General features: G+C 42.7%; 1 protein-coding gene across 1 annotated transcript in view; it reads right to left on the reverse strand.

The window, feature by feature from the left end:
* Positions 1-14,610, reverse strand: part of HPD (4-hydroxyphenylpyruvate dioxygenase) — a 49,758-nt gene extending 35,148 nt beyond the window's left edge. The window contains exons 1-5 of the mRNA XM_088449160.1: positions 14,559-14,610; positions 14,386-14,412; positions 13,165-13,227; positions 7,361-7,465; positions 7,230-7,272 (exon numbers count right to left, since the gene is read on the reverse strand). Of these exons, the coding sequence (XP_088305286.1) occupies positions 7,230-7,272; positions 7,361-7,465; positions 13,165-13,227; positions 14,386-14,412; positions 14,559-14,561 (241 nt within the window). The 5' untranslated portion in view covers positions 14,562-14,610. The remainder of the gene's footprint in view (positions 1-7,229; positions 7,273-7,360; positions 7,466-13,164; positions 13,228-14,385; positions 14,413-14,558) is intronic.
* Positions 14,611-17,150: the final 2,540 nt, after the last annotated feature.

Below are 17,150 nucleotides of genomic sequence, written 5' to 3' on the forward strand. Positions count from 1 at the left end.
GACAGTTTAACCTGAATGGTGCATCCAACCTGGTAACAGTCAGCTGCTCCTCTTACTATAATTACATTCATAAGATGAAGAGGAAATTATTGCTATATATTCTTTAGTCTGAATCTATACATTATATCTGTTCTGAAATAATTTTATATCTAATATCTACTTGTTGTGACAACAACAAATGTCAAGCTCTTTAATGCACCAATGTATGCCTAAATAGCGTTTGATCGCCTACAATAGTCTTATATGCAGTATTGTCCACTTTTGGCTTTGGTGGTGCTATCTTTGATTTCATCATGGCACTATATAGAGGTCCTTCACCTCGGGTATTCAGCAATTACTTCCTCTCCAATTTACTGAACATTTCGAATGGCACAAGGCAAGGCTGCCCCCTAAACTCTCCACTCCAATGTACTTGCAGCTAGAGCAGTTTCAGAATGTCTGACAGAAAGAAATGTATTCCTGAGGGAAAGTCTGCATAAAGCCACAAAGCAAAGTGAATCTTTGGAGAGAGAGCTTAACCTTGCCCATGGCAGGGCTTGGAAGTTGCAAGAACAGAGTGAGACCCTTGAGAAGTGTCTGCTAAGTACACAGGACCATTTGCAAAAGTTCCATGTGGAGAGGAATACCAGAGAAATGGAGTTGCAATGTGAATTAAACGTGGCACAGGGGCCTATTCATTAAACATAAAAATTCAATGGAGATAATTAGCTTTAGAACTGTCATGGAGTTCTAGCTAATTATAGGTGGAATTCATCATTCCACCTCTCCATAAGTATCTATTCCGAAAAGCTGTCATTTTTGCGATGACATCTTTTCGGGAAATAGATACTTTTCCCTGCCTACACTACCTTATCGCGTCTGGAAACAGTGCTGCGCATGTGCTGTTACATCTGTAAAACCAGCGCATGCGCAGCACTGCCTACAGATGCGTTAAGTTTCAAACCCCCCCGATCCCCCCCACCCCCCTTCCCCCATCCGCTCACCTTCCCCCCCCCCCGACTTACCTGTCCGCGCAGCAGCCTCCGGCTCCGTCCTGCTGGTCTGTCGTGGTTTCCCAGCAGACCACATGACAGATTAGAAAAAAAAATTATTTTTTTTCTTTTTCTAAACTTTCTTGTGCTCTGCTGGGGAGCACACATGACAGACCAGCCTCCGGAGCCTGAGGACGGAGCAGAGCGCTGGAGGGACTCGTCGGGGGACCTGCACACGCGGATACAGGTAAGTGGATTCTGCTATTCGCCACCTCACAGTGGCGAATAGTAACTGCATCAAATTCCGAAAATTGATAATTTTCGGAATTTGATGAATACCATAATTTCCACATCCCCATACTAATGTATGGGGAGTGTGGAAATTAACGCAGGGGAACTTAGCAAGGAGATATCTGTGATATCTCCTGTGCTAAGTCTGTTCATGAATACCAAAATAACGTTATTTAAGGAAAATGTCCTTAAAAACGTTATTTTAGTGTTGATGAATAGGCCCCACAGTCTGAAATAATTGTACAAAAGTTGAGACTTGCTGAACATGAAATTGTGGAGCGCAATCTACTGCAATCTGAGAGCAAGTTGGAAAGCGCCATGGTGAAAATTGCCCAGCTGGAAGAGCAGCTGTCTATGGCTCAGAAAAAGTTCCACATGGTAGTGGGAAAATCAGAAAAGGAAAAGAAGTTAAATAACATTCTGAAGTTGGATTCTGGACCCAAAATGGCGTCCGATGTCTTCGCTGAACCCAGTGTGGCAGAAGTACATAAACACAAGCAGCAATTGGTTCAGGTTGATCCTGAAAAGGCTGGCACGCAGAGTGATATGCTACCAGTACAGAGTGTCTTGTGTGATAAGCAGTGGACAAACAGTGAATTGCGGGAACTAAGTAAGATGTTCCAGAGTTATATCTTTCAGCAGCAGTCAGACCATAGAGATGTCCTCATTAACGATACCAGTGTACAAGAAGGGACAGAAGTATCGGAGTTGGGAAATCCCCTAAAGGTCCGTCTTGGAAAAGTGGATGAGATTCCTTGCAGTGACTTTCAGTTTACAGTGATAGCTGAGGGTATGAAGTTTTCCAAAAGGGGCACAGGTCCAGATTGCAAAACTGTGTCCAAAGTAGATAAAAAAGAATGGACGTATACAGATGGTGGTCGCATGGCCTGTGAAGTAAAGGTACAGGATGCACAAAATTCTACGAAGATAGTGATGGCTTCAAAGGATGACTGTTCAGAGTGATGACAATGTGACTCAGGGGCCTATTCATTAAACCTAAAAATTTGATGGAGATAATTAGGTTTAGAACTCGCATGGAGTTCTACCTAATTATAGGTGGAATTCATCATTCCACCTCTCCATAAGTATCTATTCCGAAAAGCTGTCATTTTTGCGATGACAGCTTTTCAGGAAATAGATACTTTTCCCTGCCTACACTACCTTATCGCATCTGGAAACAGTGCTGCGCATGCACTGTTACATCTGTAAAACCAGCGCATACGCAGCACTGCCTACAGATGCGTTAAGTTTGTGTACCCCCCGGCCCCCCCATCCCCCTCCCCCCTCCGCTCACCTCCCCCCCCCCCCGACTTACCTGTCCGCGCAGCAGCCTCCGGCTCCGTCCTGCTGGTCTGTCAAGTGGTTTCCCAGCAGATCACATGACAGATTAGAAAAAAATATATATATTTTTTTCTTTTTCTAAACTTTCTTGTGCTCTGCTGGGGAGCACACATGTCCGACCAGCCTCTGGAGCCTGAGGACAGAGCAGAGCGCCGGAGGGACTCGTCGGGGGACCTGCACACGCGGATACATGTAAGTCGATTCTGCTATTCGCCACCTCACAGTGGCGAATAGTTACTGCATCAAATTCCGAAAATTCATAATTTTCTGAATTTGATGAATACCACAATTTCCACATCCCCATACTAATGTATGGGGAGTGTGGAAATTAACGCAGGGGAACTTAGCAAGGAGATATCTGCTAAGTCTGTTCATGAATACCAAAATATCGTTATTTAAGGAAAATGTCCTTAAAAATGTTATTTTAGTGTTGATGAATAGGCCCCTCAATCACACAGTTTTGCAGGGCAAAGCAGAAGCTTGTAGAAAGTTAATTCTGAGGGGCCTATTCATCATTAGTAAACTTTCCCTGGAGGTAATTAGGTTTAGAACTCGCATGGAGTTCTATCTAATTACCAGAGGAATTCATCATTCCTCCTCCCTATAACTATCTATTCCGAAAAGCTGTAATTTTTGCGATGACAGCTTTTGAGGAAATAGATAGTTATCCCTGTCTACACTACCTTACCGCAGCTGGAAACAGTGCTGCGCATGCGCTGTTAAATTAGTTAACCCAGCGCATGCGCAGCACTGCCTACACATGCGGTAAGTTTGTGTCCCCCCCTCTGCTCACCTGCCCCCCTTCCCCCCCGCTCACCTCCCCCCACCTTCAGCACTTACCTGTCCACGCAGCTGCCTCCGGCTCCGTCCTGCTGGTCTGTCACATGGTCGCCCAGCAGACCACAGTACAGATTAGAAAAAAAAAAGGTTTTTTTTCTAATCTTTAATTGTGTTCTGCTGGGAGAACACAGTGTCCGACCAGCCTCCGGAGCCGGAGGATGCACCAGACCGCCGGAGGAAGTCACCGGGGGACCTGTCCAGCTGGAAGCCGGTAAGTGTCACCTGCTATTCGCCACCTCACAGTGACGGATAGTGCCTCCATCAAATTCCGAAAATTCATAATTTTTGGAATTTGATGAATACCACAATTTCCACATCCCCATACTAATGTATGGGGTGTGTGGAAATTAACGCAGGGGGACTTAGCAAGGAGATATCAGTGATAAGTGGCTTCATGAATACTAAAATAACGTTATTTAAGGAAAATGTCCTTAAAAACGTTAATTTAGTGTTGATGAATAGGCCCCTGAGAGTCTTGTGAAAAATAATACTCATGTATGTAAAACAATGCCTTCATGCAAGCAGGATGGAATTTGCAGTACTGCTGGATTTATCTGTGAGGATGTGAAGTGGTCTCAAATTACAAAGCTTGAAGGAAAATGTCCAGCTAAAGTGAATTGGAAAATAAAGACCTCTGTGGAGAGTGAACTTCAACCTGTGCTGTTGGAACATGTTGAAATTGTTCATCATATTTTCAAAGCTCAAAAATCGGGAGCACAAGAAAGTCCAAGAGATCTATGCCTTAATGAAGTGGCAGATAGCCATCAAAGCCGTGAGATAAATTATGTGGATCAATGGAGTAAATATTCAAGTATCCTATGTGGACACGGGAGTCCGGAATCTGAGGGTGACTGTGCCAGTACGTTGTCTGTTGACATAAAGCCAAGGTCCAGAATTTGTGATGCTGATGACGCTCAAGATACTGATAGCTCATCTTCTTTCAAAGGGCCATCAGTGAAGTATGCCAGTAGCCAATAAAGGGCTTTTAGGAAGAAGATTAAAGATGTGACAAGTAGAAGTTGGCCAAAAGATGTGCCTTTAATAGGTTTAAGTGGCAAGAGTAAAGATGAAGTATGTCGCTTTAAGGAAAAGTAACTACAAGTAAGTTCTTGATGCCTGATGTAGTACCCAGGGATGACCCTCAAGTACTGCATAAAGAAAGCAAGAAGTACCATTGCTACCATAAAGTGAGGAATAAAGTTCAGAGGAAAATAAATTCTGGAATCTGGAGGATGAGACCCCCAGAGATCGCAAGAGTTTATATGACCATGGATGTGGTGGATTTCCTTCATGAGAAGAATGAGGAGGGACATCGTCATGAGAATGCCTCGTCCCATGTCACTGAACCCAGGGGTTTCAAGCTGGGGAGGGGGATATGTGGCAGTATCACCAGACATGGCACTGGTGAGCAGCAGATTCTGTGTGGGGCAGGAGAGATCCGCCCACACAGAGAAGAAAAGGATTCTGGGAAGATGTGTAAGGGCTGCCCTTTGCACAGAGCCCAGGAGGGGATGAAGCAGTCAGACAATCCAGGAGGACTGCAGTCAGAGTGAAACAGGCCGAGTGGCCAGGGTCAGATCTGAAGGATGCAGGGAGATCTCTAAAACCTCTGACAAGAACCTTGTAGAGCTGTGGCAGCCAGCTAAGCCAGGCCAGAGCCTGTGTTACCCTGAAAGGAAGCAGGGCTGAGCATGAAATTGTAAGTGGGCCAGAAGGCCAGTCCAGATCTGCATGTGGCAGAGGGGAGCTACCAAGATTTGGACATTTCATGTGAGAAAGAACTTGCATGTTCAGATTAGCTGTGTTCTGGTAGTAAGGGTTCAAGAAGTGAGTTAGTTGCCCTGATTGGGCTAAGCATTTGTTATTTTTGTTTCCCAATTATGCTGACATTAAAGTACCATTTTCATTTATTTTACCTGGAAAAGCTGCATCGGCCCTCATTTGAGCACTAAACACTGCACAACTGACACCCATCTACTGAGCTAATTACCCCCAAGTTATCACAAATATATATATATATTAAGGGATGTGCAGGCTCGGATAGGTTCGAGTTTGCACGTGGAGTTCGGATTTTTCCCTCCAAAAAAACGGAACTCAGAAAGAGGCAAAACGTCATCTTGCATGGACGAACATCATCATTCCTGGACTTTTGTCCAGGCCAGTTGACGCCATTATCTGTATCCAGTACCTCTTTGATTTGGGATATAGGGCCTGATTCAGAGCCGTTCGCTATTTGTGGTCGTTCGTTCAAAAACAAGGGGTGGCTATTCAAATGATCCGTTCGCAAATTGCAGTCTGTTCCCACCTCTAAGTCTGAACGAGCGAGCAAAACATACGCTCGTTTATTTGATAAAAACGCCCCCTGGCCGCACGCACCATACGTCATGTCCGCTATTTATTAGATTAATCGAGTACATCGTACAGCGTATGAACTGCTCGCTATTCTTGTGGTTGGTGTTTTCAACCGCTATTTTGCGAGCAGTTCTGAGTTAAAAAAAACCAAGTGACGTGGTCAATGACGCTGCTTTGTTAATTATGCACACCCATTAAACGCCCGTTTTGACCGTTTGGCACGCCTGCGTTCGGATCTCCACTCCCCGTTTTCAAGCACCTTCCCCTGTTACCACCCACATACGCCTCATTCTGTCACTCAAAATAGCAGGCCCTCGCTATATTGCGTACCAACGATTTTCGGCCGCACTGACTGGTTCGTGCATGCGTACTAAAAACCGTACGCATGCGCAGATGTGCAAACATCGCTCGGAACGAGCGTACTGCCGCTAGCGAGTGGCTCTGAATGAGGGCCTTAGTTACTATATGCAGCATCCCGGCTGAAGAAATCCTGGCGCCGGAATGCCACTACCCTGCTACAAGACCGGCACCGGAATACCGACAGTAGGTGACATCCCGACGCCAGAATCCCAGCCAGGATGCCAAACGTGAGTATAGCGGGGCTGGTTGGGACTTAGCCGTGGGGAGGGGGGGGTTAGGTTTAGGCGTCACGTAGGGGTTGGGGGAGGGTTTGGGTTAGGCTAGGTGAGGGGGAGGTTAGGGTTAGGTACTTCCAGGGGTGGGGTAGGGTTAGGCACCACTGGGGGGGGGGTTAGGTGTAGCCAGTAAGGGAGGACTGTTAGGTTTAGGCACCAAGGGGGGAGGCTTAGGTTTAGGCACTAATAGGGAGAGTTAGGGTTAGATTGGGTGGGGTGAGAGTTAGAGTTAACGGAGCGGGGGCATTTTTGCCTAGCATTCCCGGAAACGGGGGAGTATAGCCCTGTTCGGTGATTTTTTTGTTCGGTCGCGATTGTGATCCGAGGCAGCGTCTACGGATGCTGCACTTGGATTGCAGAGTCAGTAAGGCGATGTCTATTTCCTACAGACGCCTCCTGATGCATTTGCATTAGAGTTGGACGGTCTTGCACAGCTGCTTCCTGCGCAATACTGTCCATCTCTGAATCAGGCCCAGTGTACATACCAGAGTTTTTAGCTTCATTGCTGTCTTCTATCATCTTCCTGGTACTATAGCCAGCACTTGTAAACAGTGATTTCTACTTTTATTGTACGTTTTAGACAATGCACATATAAAAGCGCTCAACTATAGCAACACTACCTTATTTTCATTAAATAGCCACATTATGAAAGTGTGATCAGTGTACAATTATACATTTCATCAATGCTTTAAAGGTTTTGCCTTAGAAAAGTGGGTAAGGATTACATTTCAATAGCGTTTACCTAATTTATGTCTTGGCACATGGCTAATTATCAAATATACATACAAATATACATTACCTTCATTATCAGGGGTAAGAGCAGAAACGAAGAGGAATATTATCTGTATGGAAGCATAAAATATACATTATTACCCTAATTTTAGACCTGCACTAATCAAGATATTATAGGTATGACTGCAAGCTGTATACCTTGTCTTGTTTCACAACATGGGTTACCAGCTCCCTGCTACCAGTCTCTAGACCCTTGTATGCCAATGGTTCACATCCCATTTTATTGCAGTAAAAGGAGGCAGCCTATGATAAAGAAAATACATTTTCAAATTAATTACAATTCAGCTTATGTTGCTAAGCAGGAAGTACCTGTACATGGTAAATGCCAAAATACATGCTTACAATGTAGACCGATCCATATGCCTGTGAACTCTTTGGAGATAGCAAAACTGTTGGACATGAAAATATCAAAATAAAGTTCTTGCTGCCAGATGCAGCTTTTTATTTCACTCATCCTTAGATGGAATCACATTGTAATCATGATTGTAGACGCAATCTCCTTTCCGTCTGCAGATAAATGTAATACAGTGTATCCAGAAAGTATGCACAACTTTGCACTTTTTCCACATTTTGTTATGTTACAGCCTTATTCCAAAATGGAATACATTTTTGTTCTCAAAATTCTACACACAATGGGCCAGAGTCAGAGCCGCACGCTGCTGGCGGCCGCTCGCAGGGAATGTGGGCGTATGTTTTTTGTTTTGTTTTTTCTCCGGCCGCTCGCAAAGCTGTGGGAGACCACCCACAGCTTGTGCGAGCGGCCAGGAGACCCTTGCGATAATCACGACCATCGGTTGTGTGACGAGACCCTGGGGTAGGGTCTAGCTTCTGCAAGGCCGAGTGGACTTCCTGCTCTAATAGAGCAGGAAGTCCACTACTGACATCAGTAGTGATGTAAGTTAGTCCGCCCTACAAATGCCAGGTGTTCCTAAGGGAACGCCTGCGTTTGTGCAGCCACCCCCCCTACCCGCCCACCATCGACAGCCGCACCATCTTGTTGCGAGCCCCGTAGCAACTGAACTTCAGTCACTCAGCGGGGCTCGCGCATGCGCACGCCGGACGCGGCGCATGTGCAGTTCATTAACATTGGGCCGCTTGCGAGCAACTTTGAATCGGGCCCAATACCCCATAATGACAACGTGTAAAAAGTTTTTTTGAGATTTTTTCAAATTTAATTAAAAAAAACAAAAAAACTAAGAAATCACACGTACATAAGTATTCACAACCTTTGCTTACTACTTTATTGATGCACCTTTGGCAGCAATTACAGCCTCAAGTCTTTTTGAATATGATGCCACAAGCTTGGCACACCTATCTTTGGCAGTTTCGCCCATTCCTCTTTGCAGCACCTCTCAAGCTCCATCAGGTTCAATGGGAAGCGTCGGTGCACAGCCATTTTCAGATCTCTCCAGAGATGTTCAATCGGATTCAAGTCTGGGCTCTGGCTGGGCCACTCAAGGACATTCACAGAGTTGTCCTGAAGCCACTCCTTTGATATCTTGGCTGTGTGCTTAGGGTCGTTGTCCTGCTGAAAGATGAACAGTCGTCCCAGTCTGAGGGCAAGAGCGCTTTGGAGCAGTTTTTCATCCAGGATGTCTCTATATATTGCTGCATTCATCTTTCCCTCTATCCTGACTAGTCTCCCAATTCCTGCACTGAAAAACATCCCCACAGCATGATGCTGCCACCACCATGCTTCACTGTAGGGATGGTATTGGCTTGGTGATGAGCGGTGCCTGTTTTCCTCCAAACATAATGCCTGGCATTCACGCCAGAGAGTTCAATCTTTGTCTCTCATGGTCTGAGAGTCCTTCAGGTGCATTTTGGCAAACTCCAGGCGTGCTTCCATGTGCTTTTTACTAAGGAGTGGCTTCCGTCTGGCCACTCTACCATACAGGCCTGACTGGTGGATTGCCGCAGAGATGGTTGTCTTTCTGGAAGGTTCTCCTCTCTCCACAGAGGAATGCTGTAGCTCTGACAGAGTGACCATCAGGTTCTTGGACACCTCCCTGACTAGGGCCATTCTCCCCTGATCACTCAGTTTAGATGGCCGGCCAACTCTAGGAAGTGTCCTGGTGGTTCCAAACTTCTTCCATTTACATATGAGGGAGGGCACTGTGCTCATTGGAACAATGAAAGCAGCAGATATTTTTCTGTACCCTTCCCCAGAATTGTTCCTCGAGACAATCCTGTCTTGTAGGTCTACAGACAATTCCTTGGACTTCATGCTTGGTTTGTGCTCTGACATGCACTGTCAAGTGTGGGACCTTATATAGACAGGTGTATGCCGTTCAAAATCATGTCCAAACAACTGAATTTACCACAGGTGGACTCTAATTAAGCTCAAGAATGATCAGTGGAAACAGGATGCACCTGAGCTCAATTTTGAGCTTCATGGCAAAGGCCGTAAATACTTATGTACATGTGATTTCTTAGTGGTTTTTTTTTTTTTATTAAATTTGCAAAAATCTCAAAAAGTTTTTTACACGTCATTATGGGGTATTGTGTGTAGAATTTTGAGGACAAAATTTAGTTTATTCCATTTTGGAAGAAGGCTGTAACGTAACAGCAAAATGTGGAAAAAGTGAAGCGCTGTGAATACTTTCCAGATGCACTGTATATATTACACTTTCTAAGGCCTGGCCCAGCATTGCATGCAAATCAGCATCAGATGTGGCGGCATGGCGTGTGCAGAAATAAATGCGGATCTTTGCTTGTACTTTAGAATTTGGCCCCATCTATTTAACCGGACTGCCTCCATCCATCCGCTTGTGAAAGTAGACGTCATCACTATCAGCGTGCATTTACACCAGCCCTATTCTTAGGGGTAAATGTACTAAGATTGGAGTTCTATTAAGAAGGGATGTTGCCCATAGCAACCAATCAGATTCCAGGTATTATATTCTAGAAGGTGCTAGATAAATGAAAAGTAGAATCTGATTGGTTGCTGTGGGCAATATCACTTCTTAATAGAACTATCTTAGTAAATTTACTCCTTGGTGTCTAAAATCAGATGGATATCTGAATAGCCGGCAATTCCAACTACATGCCAATAATAATACATCCTTAGAATATTAAGCCTACATGTAAGTTACACCTATGACCCAGGTGTAGATATGGCTACAACTCTAAATTGCCCATAGTTGCATGCATAGTGGCATATTTATTACAATATATTTGTCAGGCCATAATTAGTATTTAGAGTTATAAGACAACTGCCATGCATTCTCAGATATAAATGTACATACACATCAGTATATGGCATCACATAAAACACGTGGCATGTATAACACACAAATTGTGAACAAGTTCAGACACAAAAATACAACTGTAATTCGTCTCCTACTCCAAAGACCTTACATTCTATTTAGCTAAATAAAGGCATATACTACAGACTGATCACCAAACATGTCTGGTATAGAGTACCAGTCAAAAGTTTGGACACACCTTCTCATTCAATGGTTGTTTATTCAAAGTATTTTCAACATAGTAGATTAATACTGAAGACATCAAAACTATGGAAGAACACATATGGAATTATATTGTAAACAAAAAAGTGTTAAATCAAAACATGTTTTATATTTTAGATTCCTCAAGTAACCCCCTTCTGCTTTGATGACAGCTTTGCACACTCTTGGCATTCTCTCAATCAGCTTCATGAGGTAGTCTCCTGGAATGGTTTTCCAACAGTCTTGAAGGAGTTCCCAGAGGTGCTCAGCACTTGTTGGCTGCTTTTCCTTCATTCTGCGGTCCAACTCATCCCAAACCAGCTCAATTGGGTTTAGGACGGGTGATTGTGGAGGCCAGGTCATCTGATGCAGCACTCCATCACTTTCCTTCTTGGTCAAGTAGCCCTTACATAGCCTGGAGGTGTGTTTGGGGTCATTGTCTTGTTGAAAAACAAATGATGGTCCCAGTAAGCGCAAACCAGATGGAATGGCATGGCGCTACAGAATGTTGTGGTAGCCATGCTGGTTAAGTGTGCCTTGAATTTTGAATAAATCACCCACAGTGTCACCAGCAAAGCACCCCCAAACCATCACACCTCCTCCTCCAAGCTTCACAGTGGGAACCACACATGCAGAAACCATCCTCTCACCTTCTCTGCGTCTCACAAAGACATGGCGGTAGGAACCAAAAATCTCAAATTTGGACTCCTCAGACCAAAGTTCAGATTTCCACTGGTCTAATGTCCATTCCTTGTGTTTCTTGGCCCAAACAATTCTTTTCTTCTTGTTGTTCATCCTCAGTAGTGGTTTCTTCACAGCAATACGACCATGAAGGCCTGATTCACGCAGTCTCCTCTGAACAGTTGATGTTGATATTTGTCTGCTACTTGAACTCTGTGAAGACTTTGTGTAGTCTCTAATCTGAGGTGCTGTTAAGTAGCACGGTTTCTGAGGCTCGTAACTCTAAAGAACTTATCCTCTGCAGCAGAGGTAACTCTTGGTCTTCCTTTCCTGGGGCGGTCCTCATGAGAGCCAGTTTCATCATATAGTTTGATGGTTTTTGCAACTGCACTTGAAGATACATTCAAAGTTCTTGAAATTTTCCGCATCGACTGACCTTCATGTCTTAAAGTAATGATGGCCTATTTCTCTTTACTGAGTTGAGTGGTTGGTGCCATAATATGGATTACAACAGTAGTCAAATAGTAGTGTCCACTGTCTACTAACCCTACCTCTGTACAACACAACTGATGGTCTCAAACACGTAAAGAAGGCAAGTAATTCCACAGATTGACTCTTGACAATGCACACCTCTTAATTCAAAATCATTCCAGGAGACTAAATCATGCAAAGCTGTCATCCAAGCAAAAGGGGGCTACTTTGAGGAATCTAAAATATAAAACATATTTTGATTTGTTTAACACTTTGTTTACAACATAATTTCATATGTGTTCTTTCATAGTTTTGATGTCTTAAGTATTAATCTACTATGTTGAAAATATTTTAACTAAACAAAAACCATTGAATGAGAAGGTGTGTCCAAACTTTTGACTGGTACTGTATATTCATGAATTAGGGGGAGATCTTGGGCAAACTGTTTCATTGATTTACATTCACCCCAGTGAGCACCAAAAGGAAGGGGTAAGATGTCATAATAAAGAAAATTTGGCAAATATGGTTTGGTTATTACATCATATTATAAGAAAATAGGATTGGTCTGTAGTTTATTTCACTGGCCATATTCATAGTAGAACTATATGGCTTGCAGTATAAAGGGTGCCCTATAGCTCACCATTAAACAAAATATAGACTACACAACATATCTCTGACTCTTAAGGCGCACATCCACATGCCGATATTACTGAGTGATTGCACGATTACAACATCGTAATCGTGCAATCGCTCAGTAATTGTGCACAAATTGTGCACTTTTATGTCGGAAACGACCAGCGATGCGCGCTCCCGCTGGTCGGTTCTAACATCAATCATCGGGTGAACATGCCGTTCTATCTGTCGATAATGACAGATTGGCCATGTTCACAGATGATGGAGGGTGCCTACACTGAACGATCAATCATTCAGCACAGACTGTGAAACGAATGCACGCTTACAATGTCGTAATCGTGCAGTCGTTTTTGGGTCTGCTAGTGGATGTGCTGCATTACAGAGGCTGCTGGGCTCAGTAAATTCAAATCCTCTTATCTTCTCATATATCTACATCATAAACTGCGATACATGGTTAGTAACTTTTTATACATTGTGACCTTAAGAAGTCTATGTGACACATTCCAGTGTCTTTCTCTGAACATTGCAGAATGTGTTCCTGTTACAAGCACCAGATGTGGCACACATCATAAGTGGAAACAGATTGTGGGGGGGACACTGGACCCTCCCCTTCACTAACCAATCATAGGCTGCAGCTCCAACTGGGAACACACAAAAAAAAGAATTATCTCCTCTCCATTTAACTCATTTTGTACCACAAACACTTACCTGCTTTGCATTGCTCACCCACAGTGTTATGGAATGAAACCTGAGAAATTGCCCTTGTTCATGCTGAGTTCAAGGGGCAAAAAGAAGTATATAATATTATTACTGAAACACTTACAAATAATGACCACTAAAAAACTAATATAAAGTATGTTGTAATATAATACAAAGGTTAAATATAATGACAAAACAATTTATTGCAAAATCTAAATAACTACATCCGAATATTATATTTATTAATACATTTATTAATATTTATGATGGGATTATCTACACTGAATGATGCCACATCCCCAGCTATGTGTTCTATTAGTTATGTCATTCTCTGAAGACTGTGGGTTCCTTATGCAGGTTCTGCAATGTGATATATACAACAATTTCTAAGGCTGTAATGTATGCTTACAGAATGTATACTTAACATATGCGGTACCAAATTGCATAAAAAAATACATTTATATATATTTAAATATATTTGATTTAAGGATTAAATATTATTTGTAAGGAAATACATTGTTCTACCAAATGGGAAATAGTGACGCTCTACATTACAAGCTCTGTCAGTTCACAACCACATTATCATGACACAACTCAAGTTTTGTGGCTGTTTAACATGCACTGCTGGTGTCAGTAGAGGTCAGGATTAAAGACTATTGCTCTAGTAAAGTTAAAGTATACATTTGATTCCCTACTTAAAATAAATGGAATATATGTAAACTGGTCACACAGACTCAATCCATCAGTGAATTCCTACTTACACATACAATTAGAATTACATTAGGTTCCAATATATACATATTTATATTAAACTTTAAAATGATTATATTTTTTAGATGTACTACACAGTGTTAATACTATTTTTTTAACGTATATTTATGTATGGTTTGATTTATGAGTACATAAAACATAACTCACTTCTGCTAATAAGATTTTATTTTATATGCTGTATGCATAAAGTATCTCTATTTGTTTTACCTGTTGATAGTTGCCTATGACAAGATGTATACAAAGGATAGCCGGGCAGTTAATAATAGAATATGCTAATAGCAAATTCAAGCAATATTTCAATGTGCTGACACCAATGTATATCTTCTAAGATGCAAATGAAAAATGTTATTTGCAATGGATATATATATATATATATATATATCAAATCTTATTTAACTTCAATTACAGAGCTCTACAAATATTTGCTAAGAATAATTCAGTAATGTAGAACAATTATACCTTTTCTCCTTTTTCAGTATATGATGTCTAGAAAAAAGTAGAAAACAATGCACATATTACATGCATAGAAAATAAATCTAAAATATTTGCAAATAAAATAAGTGAAGCAAACTATACTACAATGTATTTCATTTGAATCACTGTCATAGAATTGGAACATGCTGAGGACTTACCATGTTTAGCAGGCTCAGTACTATCAGTGAAGAAAGCTGATCAGTCAGGGTTGTGATGCTGGAAGCACCTCATATAGAACTTGAGAGTTGGGACGTCCCATTTGTGCTCCTCCTAATTCTTTGTAGAATGAGGCAACATTATCTCCGCAAATAATATTGCACAATGTCATTTTTTTAGCTATGGTTAGGTACAAATTACAGCACATGCAACTCATGATTCACATATTTGGAATAATGTAAATAGGAAATTAGAAGAATGATCTTTCAACAATGAGCAAATCTTATTAAAGGTTAAAAAAACAAAAAAAAAAAAATCAAACAAACAAATCTGGCCACCTATAGACAACAAATCGCAAGTACTGAAGTTCCACCTCATTAAAGCCTTCTAGGGGCACAGAAGTTATTTTGGAATGGTAATGATAATGCAATGGTAATGATGACATTAATAAATAGAATCTGTAATGCCAAACCATAAGACAGTTGTTCCCAAACTGTGCGCTGTGGCATCCTGGGGTGCCTTGCCTTGGTACACTTGCAGGTGTGCCTCAGGTTGGTGGTCCAGCACCAAATTAAATTATTTATGGTCAATGTAATGTAAATATGTGAACAAACAGAAGTGCAAACTTGTCCTTCACCACATAACAGGTTCACTAAGGATGACAGGTAAGCACAATTTACTGCACTTTACTATCTTACTACATTATTTTCAGAATTTCTCAATAACAAAAATAAATTTAGGGGTGCCGTGAAAACAATGCTGATATTAAAGGGCGCCGTGATTCCAAAAAGTTTGGGAACCACTGCCATAAGAGCATTATGTCAGGACAACATGCCTGTCTGCAACTATCCACAAAAACACCTTCTTTGTTGTTGCTCTGGGTCCCACTTATTGATGCCAGTCTTGCTGCTTGCCATTCGGTTGGATATGACTGAGCGTAGCTGGCGTGGGATGCTCTCTCACCCCTTTTCTGTTCTATGAATAGGAACTTTGTAGCTCTGAAAACAGTTGAGCATTAAGTTGGACCTGAACCCCACTATATCCTCCAAGTCACAACCATGGTGCTAGGAGCAAGCACATTCTACTCTCCCCGGTTCTGAAGTGTGTCTGGGAACTTGGCCTAGCCAGCATGGATGGGCAAGTTGCCAGTGAAAATAAAAAAAATAGCAGGGCAGTATTAGACTAGGGCATTAAATGATCCATAGGGGTTGTGCAGTAGGGCCCATGAAAATTCACAATGTCACACCTCTGAAGGGGCATGACCTGTCATCAAAAGGGGATGGTAAGCCCAAATATTAATGCCGTCAGAGTAATTTCTGGCACAAATTATTAAAATCAGAATTATTTTGAGAGGCACAGGAGAAAATGTGCGGTGGGGGATAGAGGGATAAAGAGTGACAAACATACATACAAAAGGTAAGGGATAGAGCACAGTCACACATTAAGAGGAGATAGATACACACTGGAAGGTGATGGAAACATATACACTGGGGAGGAAACATGCAGACAGCCAGGAAAGTAAAGCTGGGTACACGCCAGGGCCGTAACTAGGGTGGTGCGACCTGTGCCATTGCACAGGGCATCTCAGGGCAGGGGGTGCTGTTTGGGCCTGTCAATTTTCCTGTTTATTATCATTCTCACTTGTAGCTTCCTCTTCTTTTATCCCCAGCATCTCCTGGCCTCCCTTATTTCTTCCCTGGCCCTTCCCCATGAGGCAATGCCCTTTTTCGGATGCACTATTTTATGTACCGATTTGAAAAATGGGGGGGCGGCGCCAATGCTCTCTGCCACAGGGCACCAAAAAGTCTAGTTACAGCTTTGGTACACACTATACAATATATTGTTCCAACGCAGATCAGAATGATATATTGTAGGCATCGTATAGTGGGGGTGATTCAACTTGGGATGGAATTGCAAAGCTGCACACAAGCAGCCTTGCAATTCCGGCTTTGCAAACATGCAAATGCAGCAGGTGGTGTATGGCACCATAAATGCCTCTGCCTGTCAATCAGAGGCATAGAATGAGCTGTGTGCGATCACGCAGGACCCATTCTGCACATTCGCAGAACGGGTCCTGCACACGTGCAGATTCCCAGTAATCGTGAATCTGCATTCAGCATTGCACGCAATTAGCCTCAGTGTGTATGTTTGATATTTCGTTCACAGCATCGTCCCATCTGCTGTTCTGCAGATGCAATGCAATGAACAACACAATGCAGTTACATGCAGCATGTACACACTACGCCATCGTATACAGGATCATGCAGTGTGTATGGCACACATGATGTATCGTTACATCGCATCACACCGTCATTGGGTTGTACATCTTATAGTGTGTACCCAGGTCAAGGGAAGCGGGGATCAGGGAGCACCAAGTGGAGAAGAAGCTGTTGTCAATGGGAGTAGCAGAGTTCAGAGAGCACATGTGTAGGAAGAGCTGCACCCTCCTAGGGAAACATTAGGTGGATGTATTTGGCAATTTGTACACAGGAGTGGGGACAGTTCTTGCAGTCAATTAAAAAAAAAATCTGGGGAGTGGCATGATGGTTACACTGTGCAGTCGCACTTTGAGGAGGCTCACATAGCAATCTGCC

This window comes from Taudactylus pleione, unplaced genomic scaffold, assembly GCF_031769625.1.
Source record: "Taudactylus pleione unplaced genomic scaffold, aTauple2 ptg000479l, whole genome shotgun sequence".
Classification (NCBI taxonomy): domain Eukaryota; kingdom Metazoa; phylum Chordata; class Amphibia; order Anura; family Myobatrachidae; genus Taudactylus; species Taudactylus pleione.